Source organism: Cryptomeria japonica, chromosome 8 (genome assembly GCF_030272615.1).
Source record: "Cryptomeria japonica chromosome 8, Sugi_1.0, whole genome shotgun sequence".
Lineage (NCBI taxonomy): Eukaryota > Viridiplantae > Streptophyta > Pinopsida > Cupressales > Cupressaceae > Cryptomeria > Cryptomeria japonica.
In genome coordinates, this window is record NC_081412.1 from 400376657 (window position 1) to 400395847 (window position 19191).

The 19191-nt window shown below is 35.5% G+C and overlaps 1 protein-coding gene across 1 annotated transcript in view; it reads right to left on the minus strand.

Annotated features, from left to right (window-relative positions):
- LOC131079450 (uncharacterized) overlaps nt 1-18859 on the minus strand; it is a 163074-nt gene extending 144215 nt beyond the window's left edge. The window contains exons 1-6 of the mRNA XM_058017404.2: nt 18581-18859; nt 18075-18500; nt 6090-6151; nt 5752-5889; nt 5303-5590; nt 5042-5128 (exon numbers count right to left, since the gene is read on the minus strand). Of these exons, the coding sequence (XP_057873387.2) occupies nt 5042-5128; nt 5303-5590; nt 5752-5889; nt 6090-6151; nt 18075-18500; nt 18581-18686 (1107 nt within the window). The 5' untranslated portion in view covers nt 18687-18859. The remainder of the gene's footprint in view (nt 1-5041; nt 5129-5302; nt 5591-5751; nt 5890-6089; nt 6152-18074; nt 18501-18580) is intronic.
- Nucleotides 18860-19191: the final 332 nt, after the last annotated feature.

The following is a 19191-nucleotide window of genomic DNA, read 5'->3' on the forward strand; positions in this document are numbered from 1 at the left end:
GTATTGTTGTTAATGCTGCTATTTCTGATCATAACAGGGTTTGGATACATTCAAGAGCTTGTTCTAATATATGGCAAACGTTTTCAAATGTTAATTATTCAGTTGTATGACAGTATTGACAGTTGAAAGTCATTTTTAGATGGTGTTCTACATCGCAGCAGTTGCATAAGTATGTGGCACATTAGAACTAAGACTTATATATTAATTTTGGATCATGTTCTTCATCACAGCAGTCCCATGTGGGTGTCTATTAGAATTTAACACGGTTGTATGTTAAAGTTTCAACATTGATTTATCATTCAGACATTCAAAATCAGTTTTCAACTCATATAATTGGCCATTTTGAGCAGATTTGAACACATTATTAGTAATTTTTTGGAGTTTAAGCAATGATATGACATTCTGAGCTTCACATCTTTCCATTTCAATCACTCTAAACGTAATACTGCTGATAATGTTTCCTAAATGTGTGTAATGTCCCTACTTTGAAATACAATTTAATGATAAATAATAATTTAATAAAATTAAAATTAAAATATAAAAGAACATAATTAAAATTTAATTAAGTTAATGAATGGTCAAAGACATGAAATGAGAAGTTGCGACTCTCTCAAACATGAGATATAAACGGGGGAAGAGAACCTCATTTGAGGGGGGATAATTTGTGAATGTAGTTGCATTTTCTTTTGCTGTAAGTTTTTATGTAGCTGCACTTTTATTTTATGCACAAGTTGTAAGCATTCTGAACTCTACAGTTGAATTAGTCAACTGTGCCCCACATTTTCTCAACTCCTTTCCTATAAAAGGAGGAGCCTCATTTGTAATATTTTATCTTTTATAAGCTTAGCAAAACTCTGCCAAACTTTCGCCTCAAGTGAAACTTTGAGTTCACTTGTTTTGAATTTAATCAAGCAAATAAAGAAATCAATTTTATGACTCCAAACTTTGAGTTGGACAAAGAATTGTTGCCTATAAGTGGATGTTCTTATGTCATTTACTTATATGTGTTCTATATCCTCTTGATGGTATTTACATATGTTATATGAGTAAACGAGTTTTCTAGATGTGAGTATAAACTTTGAGTTATATTACATGTTTGGAAATTTTATTGTAATACAGTAAGTAGGAGACTTTACGCTACTGCTGATTGCTTTCAGTGGTTAGAGGTTATATATCTTGAAGACTTTGGGCTGCAAGATACTTTAGTTGTTAAGTTAGGGATAGTATCTTTATTCACATAAGACTTTGTGCTTATGTTAATTTAGAGGAAAGCTAATTATTGTTTGCAAGTATAGTTAGTTTTTCGTAAGAAGATTGTATCAAGCAAAAGGACTGCTGTTAATTCTGAAAATAGAGAATTATACACCTTGAGCTTAACCCCAGAATTTAAGTTTCAGTTATTGAAATATCAAGTTCTACCAGGGAACCTCCCCTTGATGAGAGGAGAGACTTTGTCTCATCATAGCTGTGTGTGAAACACATATTTTGTCTTCAGTACGCTGGTGACAAAATATTCACCCAACAAAGAGGACTGACCCCCTAGAGATGAGCACCCATCATGTGCAAGCAAATAAATTAAATAAAAAAAAATTGTTGCTATTTTGGGCCCGACCCCTTGAAGAGTGACCCCTCTTGGATGAAAGGGTGTATTTGGCATGGTATATAAGAAGATAAATTTGAGATGAGAGTGGGGATTAATTTAATTAAAAGAAGATCTACAGCAGACCTAGAGCAGAGCAGAAAATAAAAGGAAATATTATTTTAAGGAGCAAACAAGAGACCCGAAACCAGAAAGGGAGGAAGAGCAGATCGACCCCTAACATATATAAACAATCAGATCAGCAAATCATTGTTTATTGCAGGCTGTAGCATTACTATCCAATTGTGGCATGCATAAATGTGTGTGTTATGTATGCTTGATATATGGGCTATAATATATGTGAAATGATGTATTTAATGAATAATCCTTAATAAATTGGTATAGGCAATTATGTGAAATGACTAGATTTCCAATCTGTCTATTTGCTGCAACCAACCATGAGGTTAGGAAAGGAGTACAAGGAGGAAGAAACTGTTATGAGGTCCTCTTCTAAGCACGCCACATCATGGTGGTGACGGATACTCCCATGAGGCCAAGGGGGTGCAAGGAGTGCCCTGACCTTGGGTTAAAAAGGAAGGACGCTCCAGACACCCTATTGTGACTTCCCCACCAATCTCAGCAAGGGCTAATTATTGGAATGAATTCAAAGGGATCTCAATCATAGATGGCGAATAAGGAGGCACGAGTAGGGAGAGCAGATACAAGTGTCCTCACTAGGTACACCACCTCATGAAGGATGGATGGTAGATGGCAGCATGAGGCCAGGAGGGATGATATATCCACTCTTGGGCCAAGGGTAGAGAGTCGCTTCAGGCGCCCTGTAATGTCCCCTACAAGGAGGCTGCCAATTCCTATAACTTAATAATAGTTCTGATCTGATCTGATCGATGGTCATGTCACTATATGCTTTTAATTCCTTTCCTTTATATCTCTCAATGTGAGGGAGAGGTCACACCTCTTCACACCCTTTCACCATTAGCACCCTTTGAAAGAGTGCAACTCTTCATTACTTGTGCCCTTTGAAAGGGACACAACCTTTCACAATCAGATCTGCACTTATTTAAATCAGATCTGCACTTCTGATTCCCAAATTATCCCCCTTTCAAATGAAGTTCTCTTCTCCCTTTTATATCTCATGTTTGAGGGAGTCGCAACTTTTCATCCTATGCCTTTTGACCATTCATTGAACTTGACTAAATTTTAGTTATAATTATGTTTAACTTTATTCTTTTATATCTATAGTTTTATTATTATTGTTCATTATTAAATCCTAATTTGAAAAGGGAAAAGTACAAGCCCTATCATGTCCCCTTATCCGGGCCATTATGGTGAACCCCAAATAATAAATTATAGATATTAATATGATTAAGATGGTTGTGAATATACGTGCTCTAACCCTAGTAGTAATAATTGATATTATGATTTTCAATGATTATCTAACATAGTTGTAGGATCTCAACCAGGATTTATCTTGTTCAGCAATTTAAGTTGGTAAATGACATCCCTAACTCCACTCCATTTCTTGTTTTACTTAAAATTGTGATTTTAGGGCAAAAATTAGGGCATTTACAAAAGGGGGCATTACATTCTTGCATCAAGCATACTCCACTAAAGAAGTGTAGACCTGGCTAGCTCTGCCACCTTGTGTGCTTAGTTAAATAGATCACTTCATGTTGCTGCATTTTAGATAAATGGCTAAGTTACCGGTTCGGGTTCGAAGAACCCAGTACGCCGGTACGGCAAAATTTTGAAAAGGGGTTTGGGTTCGTTTGGGTTCGTTAGTACAGAAACATGTAAATTATATATATATGCAACCTATAAGCATGAATTAAGATTAGCATGTCACATAGCATCATATAAACAACAAAACCAACATAAACTTGTAATCGTAGCATCATGATCATACCATAACAGCATCATATACATCAAGTCTAATATCAAAATGATAAAATATTCAAGTATCATTGTTTCAACTTTCAACAATTTAAAGTTTGATCATTAAATGGATTCAAACTAAGAACATCCAAGTTTAATTTTTCAAACTGAGGACCTGGATTTTGCCGGCAACACCCCCAACGGGGTCAAGGGGCAGCACCCCTTGCGGGGGTCTGGGGGCAGCGCCCCCAACGGGGTCAAGGGGCAGCGCCCCTTGCGGGGGTCTGGGGGCAGCGCCCCTTGCGGGGTCGAGGGGCAGCGCCCCTTGCAGGGTCCCGGGGCAGCGCCCAGGGCGCGCTCCCTATTGCGGTACAGGGCGGGGTCGAGGGGCAGCGCCCCCGCCGCCAACACCAAATCACAACCTTCAAACCCACACGGAACTCCATGGCGTGCATCAGTTTTCTGTTTTTTTAAAACGTCTAATTTTCTGCTTATTAAGGTTATAACTTTCACTTTTTACAAGGCGGAATTGAAAAAAAAATTAAATTTGCATTGTTTTTTGACTTTACAAGCCGCCCAGCCGCCCAGGTTCGACTGGGTCTGCCCGGGTTCAACTGGGTTCGACCAGGGTCGAACCCACTCTGGGTTTTTCGAACCCTGGTCGAACCGGACCCGTACCACGGACCCGGTCGAACCCGGACCCGTACCACGGACCCGGTCGAACCCGGACCCGTACCAAGGGGGCCCAAAGGCGAACCCGATAACTTAGATAAATGGGTGTGGTCCTATACACCGGATGCTCTCACCTTGCCCATCTCGGGAAATGGGTGATCAAAATGTGATAAGAACGTTGCATTGTAGTTTTGATTCGGTTGAAAATTTCAAAAAAAAATCGGGGTGGTTATACTTATTACAATCATTACAAGATATAGAGAGAACAAACTACATGAATGATGGTGCTCTAAGGGCCATTCAAGATGCTTGGAGTCTTTTGCAAGTACAACAAAGACAGAATATAGAAAAAGTGAACTCGCGTTAGAACATAATCCACGTTTGTTCAATTATGAAGTAATTATTCTCGTTTGGCATTCTGAATTATTTTTCTTGTTTAAAAGGTTTTTACTTTTATGTTTTGGTAATTATTGAATGCCAATAACCTTTTTGTTTCTCGGGTATCATATTCCCACCTAAGGTCTCAAAGCATTTACATGAACTAAAAATTCATATTCACGATCATCATATAGTCATTATACAAAATATACCAAGACATAATTGAATGAATTCGACAAGGCTTGTGCTTCATAACCAAATTGGCCTTTGAATCAACAATTGGGAACATAATAAACGTATATAAATAAATGCAAGGAAGTATGGATTTTCTTGCATTTTACAAACCCAAGAAAATATGCAGAAATAACATAAACGTTGAACAAAGTGGATTGAAACAGTTTACAATCTAATCAAATAGGCTCCACAATCTTGGAGATATCAAACCCAAATATATATCTAGAAGAGCTTTTTGTTTTTTGAAAATTGAAACAGGTCTCATAGTCCTTTAGACCATACCTCCACTACATGATATCCACAATGCTTAGCAGCAACATGAGCTAGAGTAGTCTTTCCCAAACCTGGAGGTCCACATAGTAAAAGTACCTGCAAATATTGGCATTCCAGTGCATTAAAAAATTGCTGAGCTCCATATATACCTACACAAAAATCTGTGTAACATATTAGAAATTCTGCTCATCTTGACTTAACACATCAGAACTTTTTGCACATCTTGACCTAACATATTAGAACTTTTTACATATCTTGGCCTATTAACACCTTTTCGTCTGGCCGGTCATCATCAGCTTGCTGCTTCTTTGATTGACCTGAAATATTAGCATTATTTTCTTTTGAATAACTTAAATTGTTGATCTTTTGAACACCATCTTGTGCCTTGCTTGTTTGAATTCCCCCACTGTCCTTGTATGAAAAGTTTTTGCTGCGAAAGGATCCATTACTTTGAGAAAGAAAAGAACGTCTTTTTAAAGCAGATAGGACCTCATTTGAGGTCAGAGTATTCTTATAGCCAAATACACAATGATCCCATTGTTTCAGCCAGCGTAAGACCTATGACACAAAAAACACAAGTCCTATCACAAACAACTTCCATGTAACAACCATTTTACAAGAATAAACAAAAAGATGCCTTGAAATTGCAGCCCGACAATAATATTGCATATGTGTGACTATACATACAGCACAAAAAACAGTACAGCATACATGCATACCTCTCTATTTGTCTGCTCATCGCTCAAAAGCTCAGTAAACGACTTTGGAGCATACTTGTCCACCCACAGCTGCTCATTTGTTGTTTGGCTGCATAAGGTAGTTTCATCCCTCATACCTTCTGTGGTAGCTCGGCAAGCCTTCAAAAGTAAAAGAAAGGTCGGTCCAATAAAGCTCAAATTTGAGCAAACATTCGAACATTTGACAATTTCTTGGTTGAGAAACTTTATTTCCAAAAGCATGAATCTTAAAAATCTACAGAATATTCTTTTATTTGTATTTTCATCATTAAGATTTTTGTGTAAGGTACAACTTTAAAACAAACGTGACCAAAATATACCTGTTCAAACATATCTTTTTCAACCCTTTCAATGACAACATGAATTGACTCAGACAGAAGTCCTGCAAAAGTGATAGACTACATCAATTAATGAAAAGCATAGAATATACAGTATTCACAACTGCACAGCAATAAACAAAGAGTCCTGACTAAAGACATTCACCATTCCATATGAAGGATATGGTAGGAGACTACAACTATCATACCTATATTTAAAATAAAAAAATATGTAAAAGACGCTGAGAGATATCATTTTCAAGGTGTCTATTTGTTTGAGAAAAAAAGTTAATAAAAATAAAAATGTAGACGGCAGATATGCCACGATTATAGTTAATAATCTGTTTGTTAAATAATGGCAATGGAATCAACTATAGTCCCCGAAAGGGTAGTTGGTAGTTGCCAGCGGTTGGCACTCTTAACCAACTGCCAAGTGGTATATATATCTCATGTTGTATCAGAACAGGGGATGTTAATTACTGTACTCATTACATGTTTTGGAATAAAAGGGATATCATTCTGCCATATGTTCTGTGAGTTTTGTATTGCTGTGTTCCTCTCACAGTATCAGTTTACTTCCAGTGGTTAAAAGTTAAAACACATATTCCATAGGGAGTAAACATTTTGGCACCACTGCCTCTTTCAGCTGAGTGTGTCTTGCTCCGCAGTGGCCACCTGCTGCTACTCTAATTCAACCTCTAACGCCACTCTCCAAAAATTTAAAGGATGTGCATTAAAATTTTTACCTCAACTTTCAAAATTAAAAAAATAACGCATCACATAAAATTGAAGTGAAATATTATTGTGAAGGATTTGCTTTAGACTTTAAACTTAAAAATATTGCTTAATATCCATCTTATCTTATCATCTGCAACACCTATAAAGATGTTTTTATTACTTATTAAAACATCTATAATAGATATTTCTATTACTCATGAAATATTATCATTCGAAGGGGCAACAACCACTTACAAAAGAACAAAACAAATATATATACAACACACTATTACAAAATAATTGAGAGCTATATAAATAATTCACTTAAAAACATATAGGTGCAAACAAAATAATAAAATTGACTATCTTGGCTACTATTCAAATGTGGCTAGACAAAGTAAATGTACCTACTCAAGTCAATTATTCTCCGCCTTATACTTAGACCAGATAAACTTTGACTGAAAGGCTAACCATTGGAATCCTGTAATGAAGATGTTAAAGAAGAGGCTGCAAGCTAAATTATAAAGTAGGGAAGCATCAAAATTAAGAAGAGAAATAAAAGAATGCAATTTTCTGTCATGCCCCCGCCATGGTACCTTCTTACACTGTCCTCAGAAGAAAATAAAAAGACTGATATTTATATGACTAAAAAGAGCAGCAAACTGATATACAGAACATCGATTAAATATTTGTTTAGAGCAGCAAATTACTAGCATATAAACATATTTACCACCCACACTTGTATGGCAGTGATTACTATGTTTTAGACAGAAAGCAGAAATTAATGCTACAAGCAACGATTATTATTTGAATTATGCAGCAGGCAATGAATGAGACAAGAATAACATAAAACAAATTAAGAAAAAGATAAAATAGAAAATAAGACAAATTTGTCTTATTTACATCCTGAAAAGGTGCAATTGAAAAAGAAGCAATTATTTGTTTTTGATAGAAAGAAAATATTAATCCAAAGCATCGAGTCATACACAACAAAGGTGGTGACTTATTAATGCATCGATTCAATATTTGATGATAACTAGTCTAAAGATTGAGGTGCAGCGATTCAATAAGGTTGTGATAAGGCAGCAAAAAGGTTATCTTTATTAGTAACAAAGACAATATAAAAAGCAGCAATTAGTTATACAAAATAGTTCTGTTAACAAAGGGTGAAAACCTTTAAAAGAGTTGTCTTTTTGAAAAGGATGTCTCTTTTCATATGGATCATGAAGATATATATAAGGTAGCTGTAAAGTATGAGTAGGATGAGTGTTGAGGAAAGAAAGAGAAGAAAATACATCAGATACACCAGCACTTGAAGAGAAAAATTTGAGGAGATTATATGCTGACTCATGAAGAATTTAACGACAAATTATAGCAGAATTAAAGAAGCTAGATTCAGAAATGGGGGGCAAATCGAAGAAGGATCGGATCTGATATAGATAGCCAGATTCAGGCATACAGAGGTTTAATGTTATAACTGTGATTTGGTATGAGTAATGATTCTTATGATAGACAGCATAATGAAACCTTATTTATAATTACTCACGTATGAACAATGTGTATGCAATCTAGGAAATGATATTATTATATGATCTTTTATATATAGAATATAGGCAATAAATTGTTATTCCTTATATATTTGTTTAAATGTTGCAATCAACCATGATAGGGATAATAAGGGAATAAAAGGAGGGGAAACAGTTATGAGGTCCTCTTCTAAGCACACCACCTCATGGCAGTGACGGATAGTCCCACGAGGCCAAGGGGGTGCAAGGAGTGCCCCGCCCTTGGGCTTAAAAGGGAAGGATGCTCCATACACCCCATTGTAGTTCCCCGAAACCTCTACCATGGTTGATCATTGGATTAAGGAATTCCAATCATGTGGAGGAGAAAAAGGATGACAAGAAGAGGGGAACAGCTATAGGATTCCTCACTAGGTACACCCCCCTCATATGGATGGCAAGGGCCACATGAGGCCAAGGGGGACGGTATATCCGCTCTTGGGCCTAGGGTAGAGGGTCATTTAAGGCACCCTAATATACCTCCTTATCCTAACTCTCCTATGGTTGGATTCCATCAATAAATTAGATATATTGTATGATTAAGTTAATGTTCCTAACCCCAGTAGGAAAGGTCTATGCTTTTAATTTAAAATAATGTTTCGAATAAGGAATATCTATTTATGGATTATGTTTCAATGATTTCCTAACATGTTTGCAGGATCTCAATTGAGTAAATGATGTCACTAACCCTATTCCATTTCTTGTTTTACTTGGAAATTGTGTGTTTTGGGCAAAACTGGGGCATTTACAAAAGAGGGACATTAAATTTTTCTCCTTACATTTTAAATATCCAAATTATAAAAAGATCAACCCAAATTGGTTATAGCTACATTATAAGTATATTTTTAATCTTATAATGCTCTTGCCTGCAGCAATAAGATTAATTTTGTGAGCTTATATTAATATCCCTACAATCTTATAAATAGTATCTTCTCAACAGCAATTAAACTATTATACTCTACTTAGTTATCAAGAATAGTTCTTTATTCAAGTAATGATTTTACTCTCAAAAACTTTAATAGCCGTTCATTTTAATTTTATTACTATTTATCATTATTGTAAGCTTTTAACAGCTGTGATCATGTAAAAATGCTGAAAATTTAAAAATATATGCATAATGTTATTGAGGTGAACTTGGGTACCATGTCTAAAAATTTCATTGTGCATATCAACAAGGCACTTTCTCCTTCCGTACTTGTCTAAATGATCATTATTTATGCAAATTTACCCACCATTCAACTTTACATCTTGGCCCTTGATTTTCCTCATGGAAAATCTGTAAATTGGAAGCCTTCCCTTACATCGTCATCATCCACTTTCAGCTAATCTTATGCTGCCATTTTTATACATCTACTTCCATGCTAAATGCATGTTGTTCATTTGATCTCTAATCCAAATCCGAAAGTCATGCTATTGGTTCACTAAGCAACCACATTTCCACAATACTAAGTACATCCAGTGGTGCATTGGATGCACTCTATTTCAGCTTAATGTTGAAAATGTTGTCATTGATGTCAAAGAAATTAATAATGCCTTGGGGAATTAATATTTGCCTATGCAAATGGTGGCCAACTATGAGGTTTTCATGAAGAATATTCATGCTGACCAACCTTATGGATCTCTGAGTAGTGCTGCAATTTCTAGATCTGGTACATACCTGCTAATGGCTTGGTAAAGCCCTGCCATGATTTCATTATCACCACTTCCATCAATAGAAAACAACTTAGGCTCCAAAAAGCAAGTTGTTGCATGTAAAGGTGTGTGCATCATTTTCCATCTGCAATCAACTGTCTCCCATATCTGCATATATTCTGCTTCTTCATTATTTAGTGCTTTTTGTATAGATTCCTTACACCGGTCCATGCTTTCATAAAGCATGCCAAGGCAAAAAGTGTCACCATCAACCATACGAAGCACATCAACAATTGGTTCACATACAAGCAAAACTTTTGCTGCACTTTCCCAGAAATTGCTGTTTAGGATGATTTGCTCTATGTTCTTCCCCTTAGGGCCTTTAGAAAGCACTAAACTTTCCCACTGATTGGAACAAATAACAGATCTCAAAGCTGCTTTTTCTTCAACCACTCTTTTCAAAGTGATATAATATGAAGCAAATCTTGTTTCACAAGGCCTCAACAATTCCTTTGATGCATGTTGCCTATAAATACTCAATGTGAGACGATGATTCCGTATGAAATTTGCAATTGCTCTCCCTCTATGAATAGCTTCATTTACCCATGGGAATTTAGCCAAGTCATGAAGCAACAAATCGAGACAATGGGCTACACATGGGTTCCAATATATCTGTGGGTACTTCTCTACAATCAACCTCCCAGCTCCCACACAATTTGTTGCACTATTAGTTACCACTTGAACCACATTTTCCACCCCTACTTCAAGAATGGTTTACTCTAGTATTTGAAAAATATACTCTGAAGTTTTCTTGTGGTTCATGGTGTCAATGACTTTCAAAAACACAAAACCTTTAGGACAAGACACCAAAACATTAATCAATGGCCTTTGACACATATCTGACCATCCATCACTCAATATAGTGCAACCTATTTCCTTCCAAGTGGCTTTGACATCGGCTAATTTTTCAGTCACTCTATCTTTTGACCTCTGCAAAAGAGTTGTCCTGATAGCCTCTGAACCTGGGGGTGACAAACTCTGCAATTTTCTGAACTACATTACGGAAATGAGGATTTCTCGCAACATTGAATGGAATAGCACTTGTGTAAAACAAATCAGCAACTGCATCATCCACCTGTTGTTTCTCTACTGGTTTCCAAAAGTTGTTCAGTGTTCCACTCTGTTTTAATACACTCACCGCTTCGGATTGCACAGAAGAGGAAGACATGATAGATGTGAATCTAGATATATCTCCTTCAATTCTCTGTTTCTTTTGTGCCTTCTTCATTTTGCCTACCGTTGAAGCAGCCAACTCATTCTCTAGAATAGCTTTAAGTTCTGGAGTCGCACCTATGCATGCTTGAACACCTCCACCTGGACCCCCTGTATTAGCAAGGAAGTGGTCCCTAAGCCTTGTTAAAGTTCCAATCATATTTCCCTAACATAGGTTACATTTGATGTGAGTTCCATTTTGGGTCACATGCTTCCATGCCTCAGAAGTTGATTTGGGAGGAGCCATTAAATGAAAATCTGCATGTTTGGAAAGAAAAATTAAAAAACACACTACATTTATTTCAACCTTTCAAAATAGAAATACTTTTAAGTTTTAACAATTTCACAAATGACCTCTTAAAAATATATAGTAAAAATATATAATATTAAACAATATAATAAAAAACCATTAATATAAAATTATAAAGTATATAATAATAATATTAAACAACATTATAAAAAATAAACATTATAAAGTATAAACTATTAATTAACCTAAAAAAATATTAAATAAACAACATTATTAAATAATAAACCTAAAAAAATATTAAATAAACAACATTATAAACATTAAATAAACAACATTATAAATAAATAATAAACCTAAAAAAATATTGAATAAACATTATTAAATAATTAATAATAAACTTTATAATAAACATTATTAAATTGTTTATAAAAATATTAAACCTAAAAAAAATTAAAAAAATATAAAAATATATAATATAAAATTACAAACTATTAATATAAAATTATAAATTTTTAAACATTATAAACATTATAAATAAATAATAAACCTAAAAAAAATGGTGGCCTACCTGTGCAGGTCGTGGACTAGTGGCGGACAAGTCGCGGACTGGTCGCGGACTGGTCGCGGACTAGTCGTGGACTGGTCGCGGACTAGTCGTGGACTGGTCGCGGACTGGTGGCGTCGCGGACTGGTGGCGGACGGGCAGATTGGGTGACTCCCATGAGTGTGGCAAACTGGTAGCAGTTGCAAGCGTGGGCATTGGCAACTCCCATGGCCGCCCTATTTATAAAAACCGCGATGAAACCTTAAAACGCAAGCCAAAAAAAACATTTTCGCAAACCCTAAACTTTAATTCAAATTTAATCGAATTTAATCGAATTTTTGCATAATTTTTCAAGTTCAGTGAATTTCGAACTTCAAGGTTCAAATTCGGCCGAACCTGGTGACTTAGAATGGACATCAGCAGTGCACGTGCAGCAAGTGGAGCTCCTAGAATAACAGATGAATCTTATGACTATCAGGTCACAGAGAAGAAGATAGAAGGTGAGCTTTGTTTGCCCTTTTTAGCAATCCATAATCAGAATATCTACAGGCTTTTTGGTGAGCTCAATAAGTATGAAAATGTAAAATCTGTTTGTTAAATTGCAGTTTTGCAGCAATATATTAAATGTATTGGTTTATAAAGCTTGGAACTCATGGATGTCTTTGTTCTGTTCTGTCCGCAATATCATTGGTAGACTGGAAGATTACTAGTTTGTCTCACATATGCATGCAAATATTTATGAATGTGTATTTGTTGGGGACAGAATGAGATAACTATGTCCTCCACAGGTGTCTGTCTGTGGATTGCCATTAATTTTTTGCATAAGACAGGAAAAATGCAATTGTTTAAGCATGTAGTGATCATGAATATATAGAAAAAATTGTTTTCTTTACATTCTTAGTTAGGCTGGATAGCATATCAATTCCCATAGAGTTTAACCAATCTTTACCCTTCATATCAAATCCTTGTTTATAGATTTCTAATATTGCATTTGATTTGCTGACTAAAGCATATGAGATTTAATTGTGGCAGGTAATCTGTTGCACCCTGAAATCTATGATTCTGGAAAACCTCCTCAAAGTTTAAGTAATGAACTACATGCTGATAATTCTATCAGTGATGATGTAAATTGCCCCAGCCTTACTCATCAAGCCAGAGTTTTTTGTGGACACAAATATATGGAAACAACTGCATATTATGAAAAATCTATTTCTTGTTCAGAGGAGTATATTATACAAGTTAAGCTCTGTTTGAGACTGTTGCTTGCATGTTGGAATGGTGGAAACGGCATAGAAGCCAGAAATTTACAAGAAATGTATGAAAGGACATTTGCAACAAATTTAAATTTAGAGGAGCTAGGTTTTACATCTATTGGAGAGCTAATTAATTGTTGGTTGGATATTGCTCTCTTAAATAAAAACAAGCCAGGCATTGTTTTCCTTCAGCCATCTGTTGAAAACAAATGTATTGTGAAGACAGTTGCCACTGGATTTCGTGCAACAGTTTTATCTGTGCTGTTAAACAGCTTTCCTAATGGCATGGATATTTCCACTTTTATAGAGTCACTTAGTCAGTGTTGTGGGAACTTTCTGGAAGTTCTCAAAGAGAATGGCTATGTGTATGCTGACATGTCAGAGATCAGTAGTTTTTTTAGAGTTGAAAGATGTCATTCTCAGCAGCATATCTCACAAACTCTCAGGTTATTTTTTCATGACATTTCAGATTTTGTTCGCTTTGGATGTCAAGAAGACGGCTCACTGGTTGTTAAACTAAGAAGCGAAAAATTTCCCATATTGGACTTACCAGATTGCAGCATAGATGGTTTTCTGCCTGAGAAGGTCTTTGAAAAGAAGATGTGTTCAATAGAAGAGAATGCATCTCTACCTGCTCGGCAGTCCCTAAATGGCCCAGTGAATAAGTCAGAAAATTATTTGCATACTTATGTTGTTGAAATGAATGGCTATAACTTAGCACCCCATCTTGGGGAATTAAATAAATTAAGTTAGTTTAATAAGGCCAACTGTAACGTCCCGTTATTTGCTTAATTATGAGATAGGGACAATTATCTGATTGTGAAGGATTTCTGACTTTGATGATTTTGACTATATGCTGATGTTACTTTGCAAATAATATAAATTATGAGATATACTGGTATTTGTGCTATTTCTGATATGCAATTATCAATATGCACAAGTATTGGGTAATTAGAATATAATATATATAGATTACTTGCTGCCTCAGATGTAGATGTGTATAAAATTATAAATAAGCAAAGGAATCTTCAATGCTTAAGTATATATAGATGATAATCTGCAATATTTGAATACTGCTGCGTCTGATTTAATACTTTGAATGTATGCAAAGAAGTCTGTTGCTCTCGCAGATGAAGAGTGGTCCTTGCTTTCCCTTATGCGCTGATATAATCATGCAATGATCCTTCTTTGGAAATAGTTTATAAAGCTATTAAGCTGCTATGTCTGATCTATCAATAGAATATGCAGATCGTAGATATTGGTATCACTCTACAGTGATACAGTGCTGTTCCAGATATGAAGTTATGTGCTTGCAACTGAGAAGGTGCTGTCTCTGATATAGATATTGTTCCTTAAGCAACCAATTATGGGCCTTTGGACTTGCTCACTTCGAGCTCTTCCAAACTGGAATAAGAACACAAGATAAAATATATTCGACGCCTTTCCAAATGATTTGGATGATCTTCACATACATTGAGGGAGGTGCTGAAGAGACACGTCTCTTGTCTCTTGAAAAACGTTTATCTCAAAGGCAAATTTATAAAGAAAAGTAAATGCAGATTTGAGGAAGAGAAGTATATAATCAGATTTTATGAAAGCAGTGTAAGATTTATCATCCATTGAAGAACACATATTGGTGTCTCTTGCTCAGTTGGTGCTCAGTTGTGGGGATTGGTGTCTCCAGTAGGTCGGTGCCTACAGATTGAAGAGATTGGTGTCCCTCGCTAAGTTTGTGCTTAGCAATGGGGGTTAGTGCCTCCAGTAGGTTGATGCCTGTAAAGTTTGTAAGACAAGTTTATATAAGCAATAGTTTGTCATAGTTGTCTCTCATAAGGGTTTCCATGTAAATATATTGTGCAATTGATGTTATTGTGAATCTGTGATTGTTATCGTTTGTTTTTATGGAAGTAGAATAGTAATGGTTCATGTTCTAGTCAATTTTACATTTGAACATAAGATTTTATGAATCAACGTCATTCTCCATAACCTAGTGATTAACAAACATGTGCAACCTTTTCCCCAGAAACAGCATCCTATGAACCCTCAAGCCTCTCACCTAGACAGAGTAGAGGTTGCAAAACTCCTTCATATCGCAAACAATTCTGAAACCTTAATGAATCTGATTGATATATGTTCAAATTTAAAATTGAGAATTACAAGTGAAAATCTAATTTTCTTGTATAGGATGAAATATTGGAAAACTTCGAAAAAAAATGGTAGAATCTATTTGAAAGAAAAGAAATTTGTGTCCTATTAATTTTGATAAATTTGAATACATAAGAATTCTAATTTTTCTGGTATATGACCAATTTTGAGTTTAAGAATGTCAACCCTAGTTCTTATGACATATTGAAACATGTAGGTGAAAGCATAACGAAGGGAATATGAACATATATTAGGGCTTGATAAAATTGAGACTTGATGAATGTTTCCCTGATGGATTTATGACTACTTGATTATTAATTGCTGATTCAGGGCAGCGTGTATATAATTTGATGTCTATTTCAATTGAATCAAGAATTTAAAAAATTTTGTGAACTAGTGAACTAATAAATTGAAACTGGAGATTCTACTTTCTTAAAATTGTCGAATTGATTGTTCTCAAATGAATTTCAACACAAAATAAAGGTCTGATAAAAATGTGGAACTATGTCGTCTCTTGGAATTTGGGATTTAATACGAACTAAGAATTAGTTGTGCTGAAAAGGAAAGTCCTACACTGTTTTGGCCATATCTCTTAAACAATGATATGGGTATTTCTAATCTTTTGATATATGGTTCAAAACTGGGGGATAGAATTTCCCTCCAAAATTTAGCCCTTCATCTTTTATACATTGTCTACAACGATTAAAACAAAATGACTATTTTTTCTAAACAAGGGGTGAAAACCCATCATATGACAACATACGCTCCTCTTAGTAGAATTTGATATGTAAATGCATGGATTGTAAGACTAGATAGCAATCTAACTGTCCATCAAAAAGGAATTTTGTTTTTACCTTACATTTGTGATTTTGTATTAGTTTGTTAGTAAACTAGCTAGTAGTGTGTGATACTCATGCTCTAATTACGCCAATGTATATGTATTATGTGAGTTGAAGATGGATGAGTAGTTGTGAGTTGAGTTCACTCCTTACAGAGAGCCCATGTCTGAATATTGTTTGTTTGTTCTAAGATAGGTGTGTAGATCTAGGTTGTGTCTACTCCTTGTGCAGACTCTATTTTAAAACAATGTTAATATTGTGAAACCTATTGAATCATGTTCCAAATATTATGACGAGAGATGGTTCGTCTTACTATCTATCCATGTTGCATCATAACTACATGGAAGGTTTATTCCACAGTTCATTTTTGAAATAATAGAGTGCATGAGATCTATCACATGGTTCTACTTGAAAGAGTAGGATTCTATCCAAAAGGATAGAGTGCATGGGAATATTGAGATCCCATTCCTTTGTGCAAAGCCAATTTTGTATTTGAGTAAAAGGATCTAGGTGTCTTTTACTACAGGTCATATCTTTCACTTTTTCTCCATGTTTAAAGTACTTTCCACGATTACAATAATGTTGAAAGGAAATCTACACTATTGATGTCTTTTTCACGCTTTAAATTGTACTCGTAGGAATGATTGGAATGCTTCTCTTCATCAAGCTTCAAATACTTCAAGGTAATCATCTCTATTTGTTCTTTAAACATGATGAAGTGACAACTTGGAGAATGCATCCATTGTCCTATGGTGTTCCTCTTGGCCTCTCCTAGATACGCCATGTGCAAACTAGATTATGATTACAAATTAACCCATCAATAAACTCATTGATCTTGGAACGAGGGAGTTCAAATGTTTCCTGGTCAGCCTCCGTGTAGTCAGTGTGTATCATCGTAGAGTTTTCTTGATAGTCTTGCAATTCCTCCTCATGGGGGTTAATTATAGACAAATCATTCTTCAGAATGACATCACATGGCCCAATCATTTCTGTACGCTGCAAATCATTCTTACATGGTTCAATTATTTCAAAAAATTGCGTGAATGTTTCTTGGGCATTATCTGCAATAATGGATACATCTTCAACAATAACAAATAAAAACAGAAAACTAAAGAACTTATTCTACATTACCAAAATTTACAAAAGAAAATAAAAACAAATGCACGAAGAAAACATTATAATGAACGTGTTAAGATGAGTTAAATGGGACCTGTAGGAGACATTATAAAGTGTTGAAATTAGATAAAATACCATTTCCAACTTGCTGCGTCATACATGGCACATCCAAATGAACAAGGACAGGAGCACGTCTTAAGTAATATTACAGAGAAAAAAAGTGTGCACAAAATGGATTGAAAACAGAAAGCTTGATTTGCTATTGAGCTTAAACCCATAAATTACCGTTAAGGGAGTGTTTTTAACTATCATTTTGCCGCTCACAAAATCTAATTTGATGTAATCCGACTGCTTTATCGTTTTCAATCTTCAAAAACTACAGCACCATTTTGCTTTTCTGCCAATCTAGTTTGATATAATGGCACTATGTATTTTTGTTGGCACTATTCATGTAAATGAAGCTTGTAGAAGATTGTTTGGTAGTTACTCATTCATTTTTATGTTGGCACTCTTCATGTAATTGAAGCTTGTAGCAGATTTTGTGTTAGTTACTCATTCGTTTTCTCGGATCTGTGTCACATCAATCTAGGGTATATTGAGCATGAAAACAAAAAAAAGTGGATTGAGTAATTCCTGGTCTATTCAGCGGTGTACTCACCTCCAGCATTTGCGTTTCTAGTGGTGGTAATAGAAGGCAAAGGACTGAGTTTTGCATAAACACGCTCGCCAGAGGGGCCAGTTATGGAAATGCAATCGCCTTGTATGTCTCCTGCCATTCTGCGAGGTACCTCAAATTCCTCTTTCTCGATCTCAGTTTCCTTTGGTGGAGGTTGCAGCCATTCCTCATCAACAAAAGGCGGCTCCTCCATTCTGTGAGGAACCTCAAATTCCTCTTTCTCGATTTCGTTTTCCTTTGGTGAAGGTTGCAGCCCTTCCTCATTATCAAAGGGTGGCTCCTCCATTCTGCTGCGCTTCTCATTATCCTTGAGGACAAAAATATCATCATCATCTTCTTCTCCTTCTCCAGGGTAAGGCCTCTTACGACCCCCATTTTCTTGAGCTGAATACCTGAAGGTGGAATTTGCTGCAACACAAAAAAATTTGGCTTAATAAAATGCATCTACATGTGTGTCTATATCTGTACAGGTTTGTCTGGACAATTACATGTAAGCAGGTGAAACTCATCTTCTTCGTCTGGAATAAAAAGTTCTTCATCTTGCTGGTGAGACAGCCATTCCAACTCATCTGCATCGGGGATTTCCATCTCCATTGATATAGCAATGCTCTCTCTTCCCCTCTTCCTGGACTTCTGTGTATGCTGCTGGAATGCAGAATTTCTCTGGCATATGTTTGGGGGTAAGAACACAATGGCGGGAAAAATCAATCGTCTGGTGCTTTTGTGTCGTTTTTCGTCTAATTGTAAAATTCTTAGTCTATTTTATGTCATTTAAGGTGTTTTTTTTGTAATTTCTTATGAATGGATCAAGTTCTTGTTCTATAAGGGAGTGTATCAGTAGTGGATATAGCTAACTTCGTTCATTTAGAATTCTTAATTCATACATCGAATTTTGATTTTTTTTTTTTGAGTTGTCTTTGCATACGACTTAAATGCTTATAACTAAGGATTTGGCTTATGGGTAGTAACAATGCACACTATGAAAATTCTTTTATGCAAATAGGTCAAAAAAAGGTCATTTAGAAGTGTCATCTCATACATAAACACATTTCCATCAATAGTAGATAACTCAAAATTTGGAGTAGTAGTGGACAAGTGC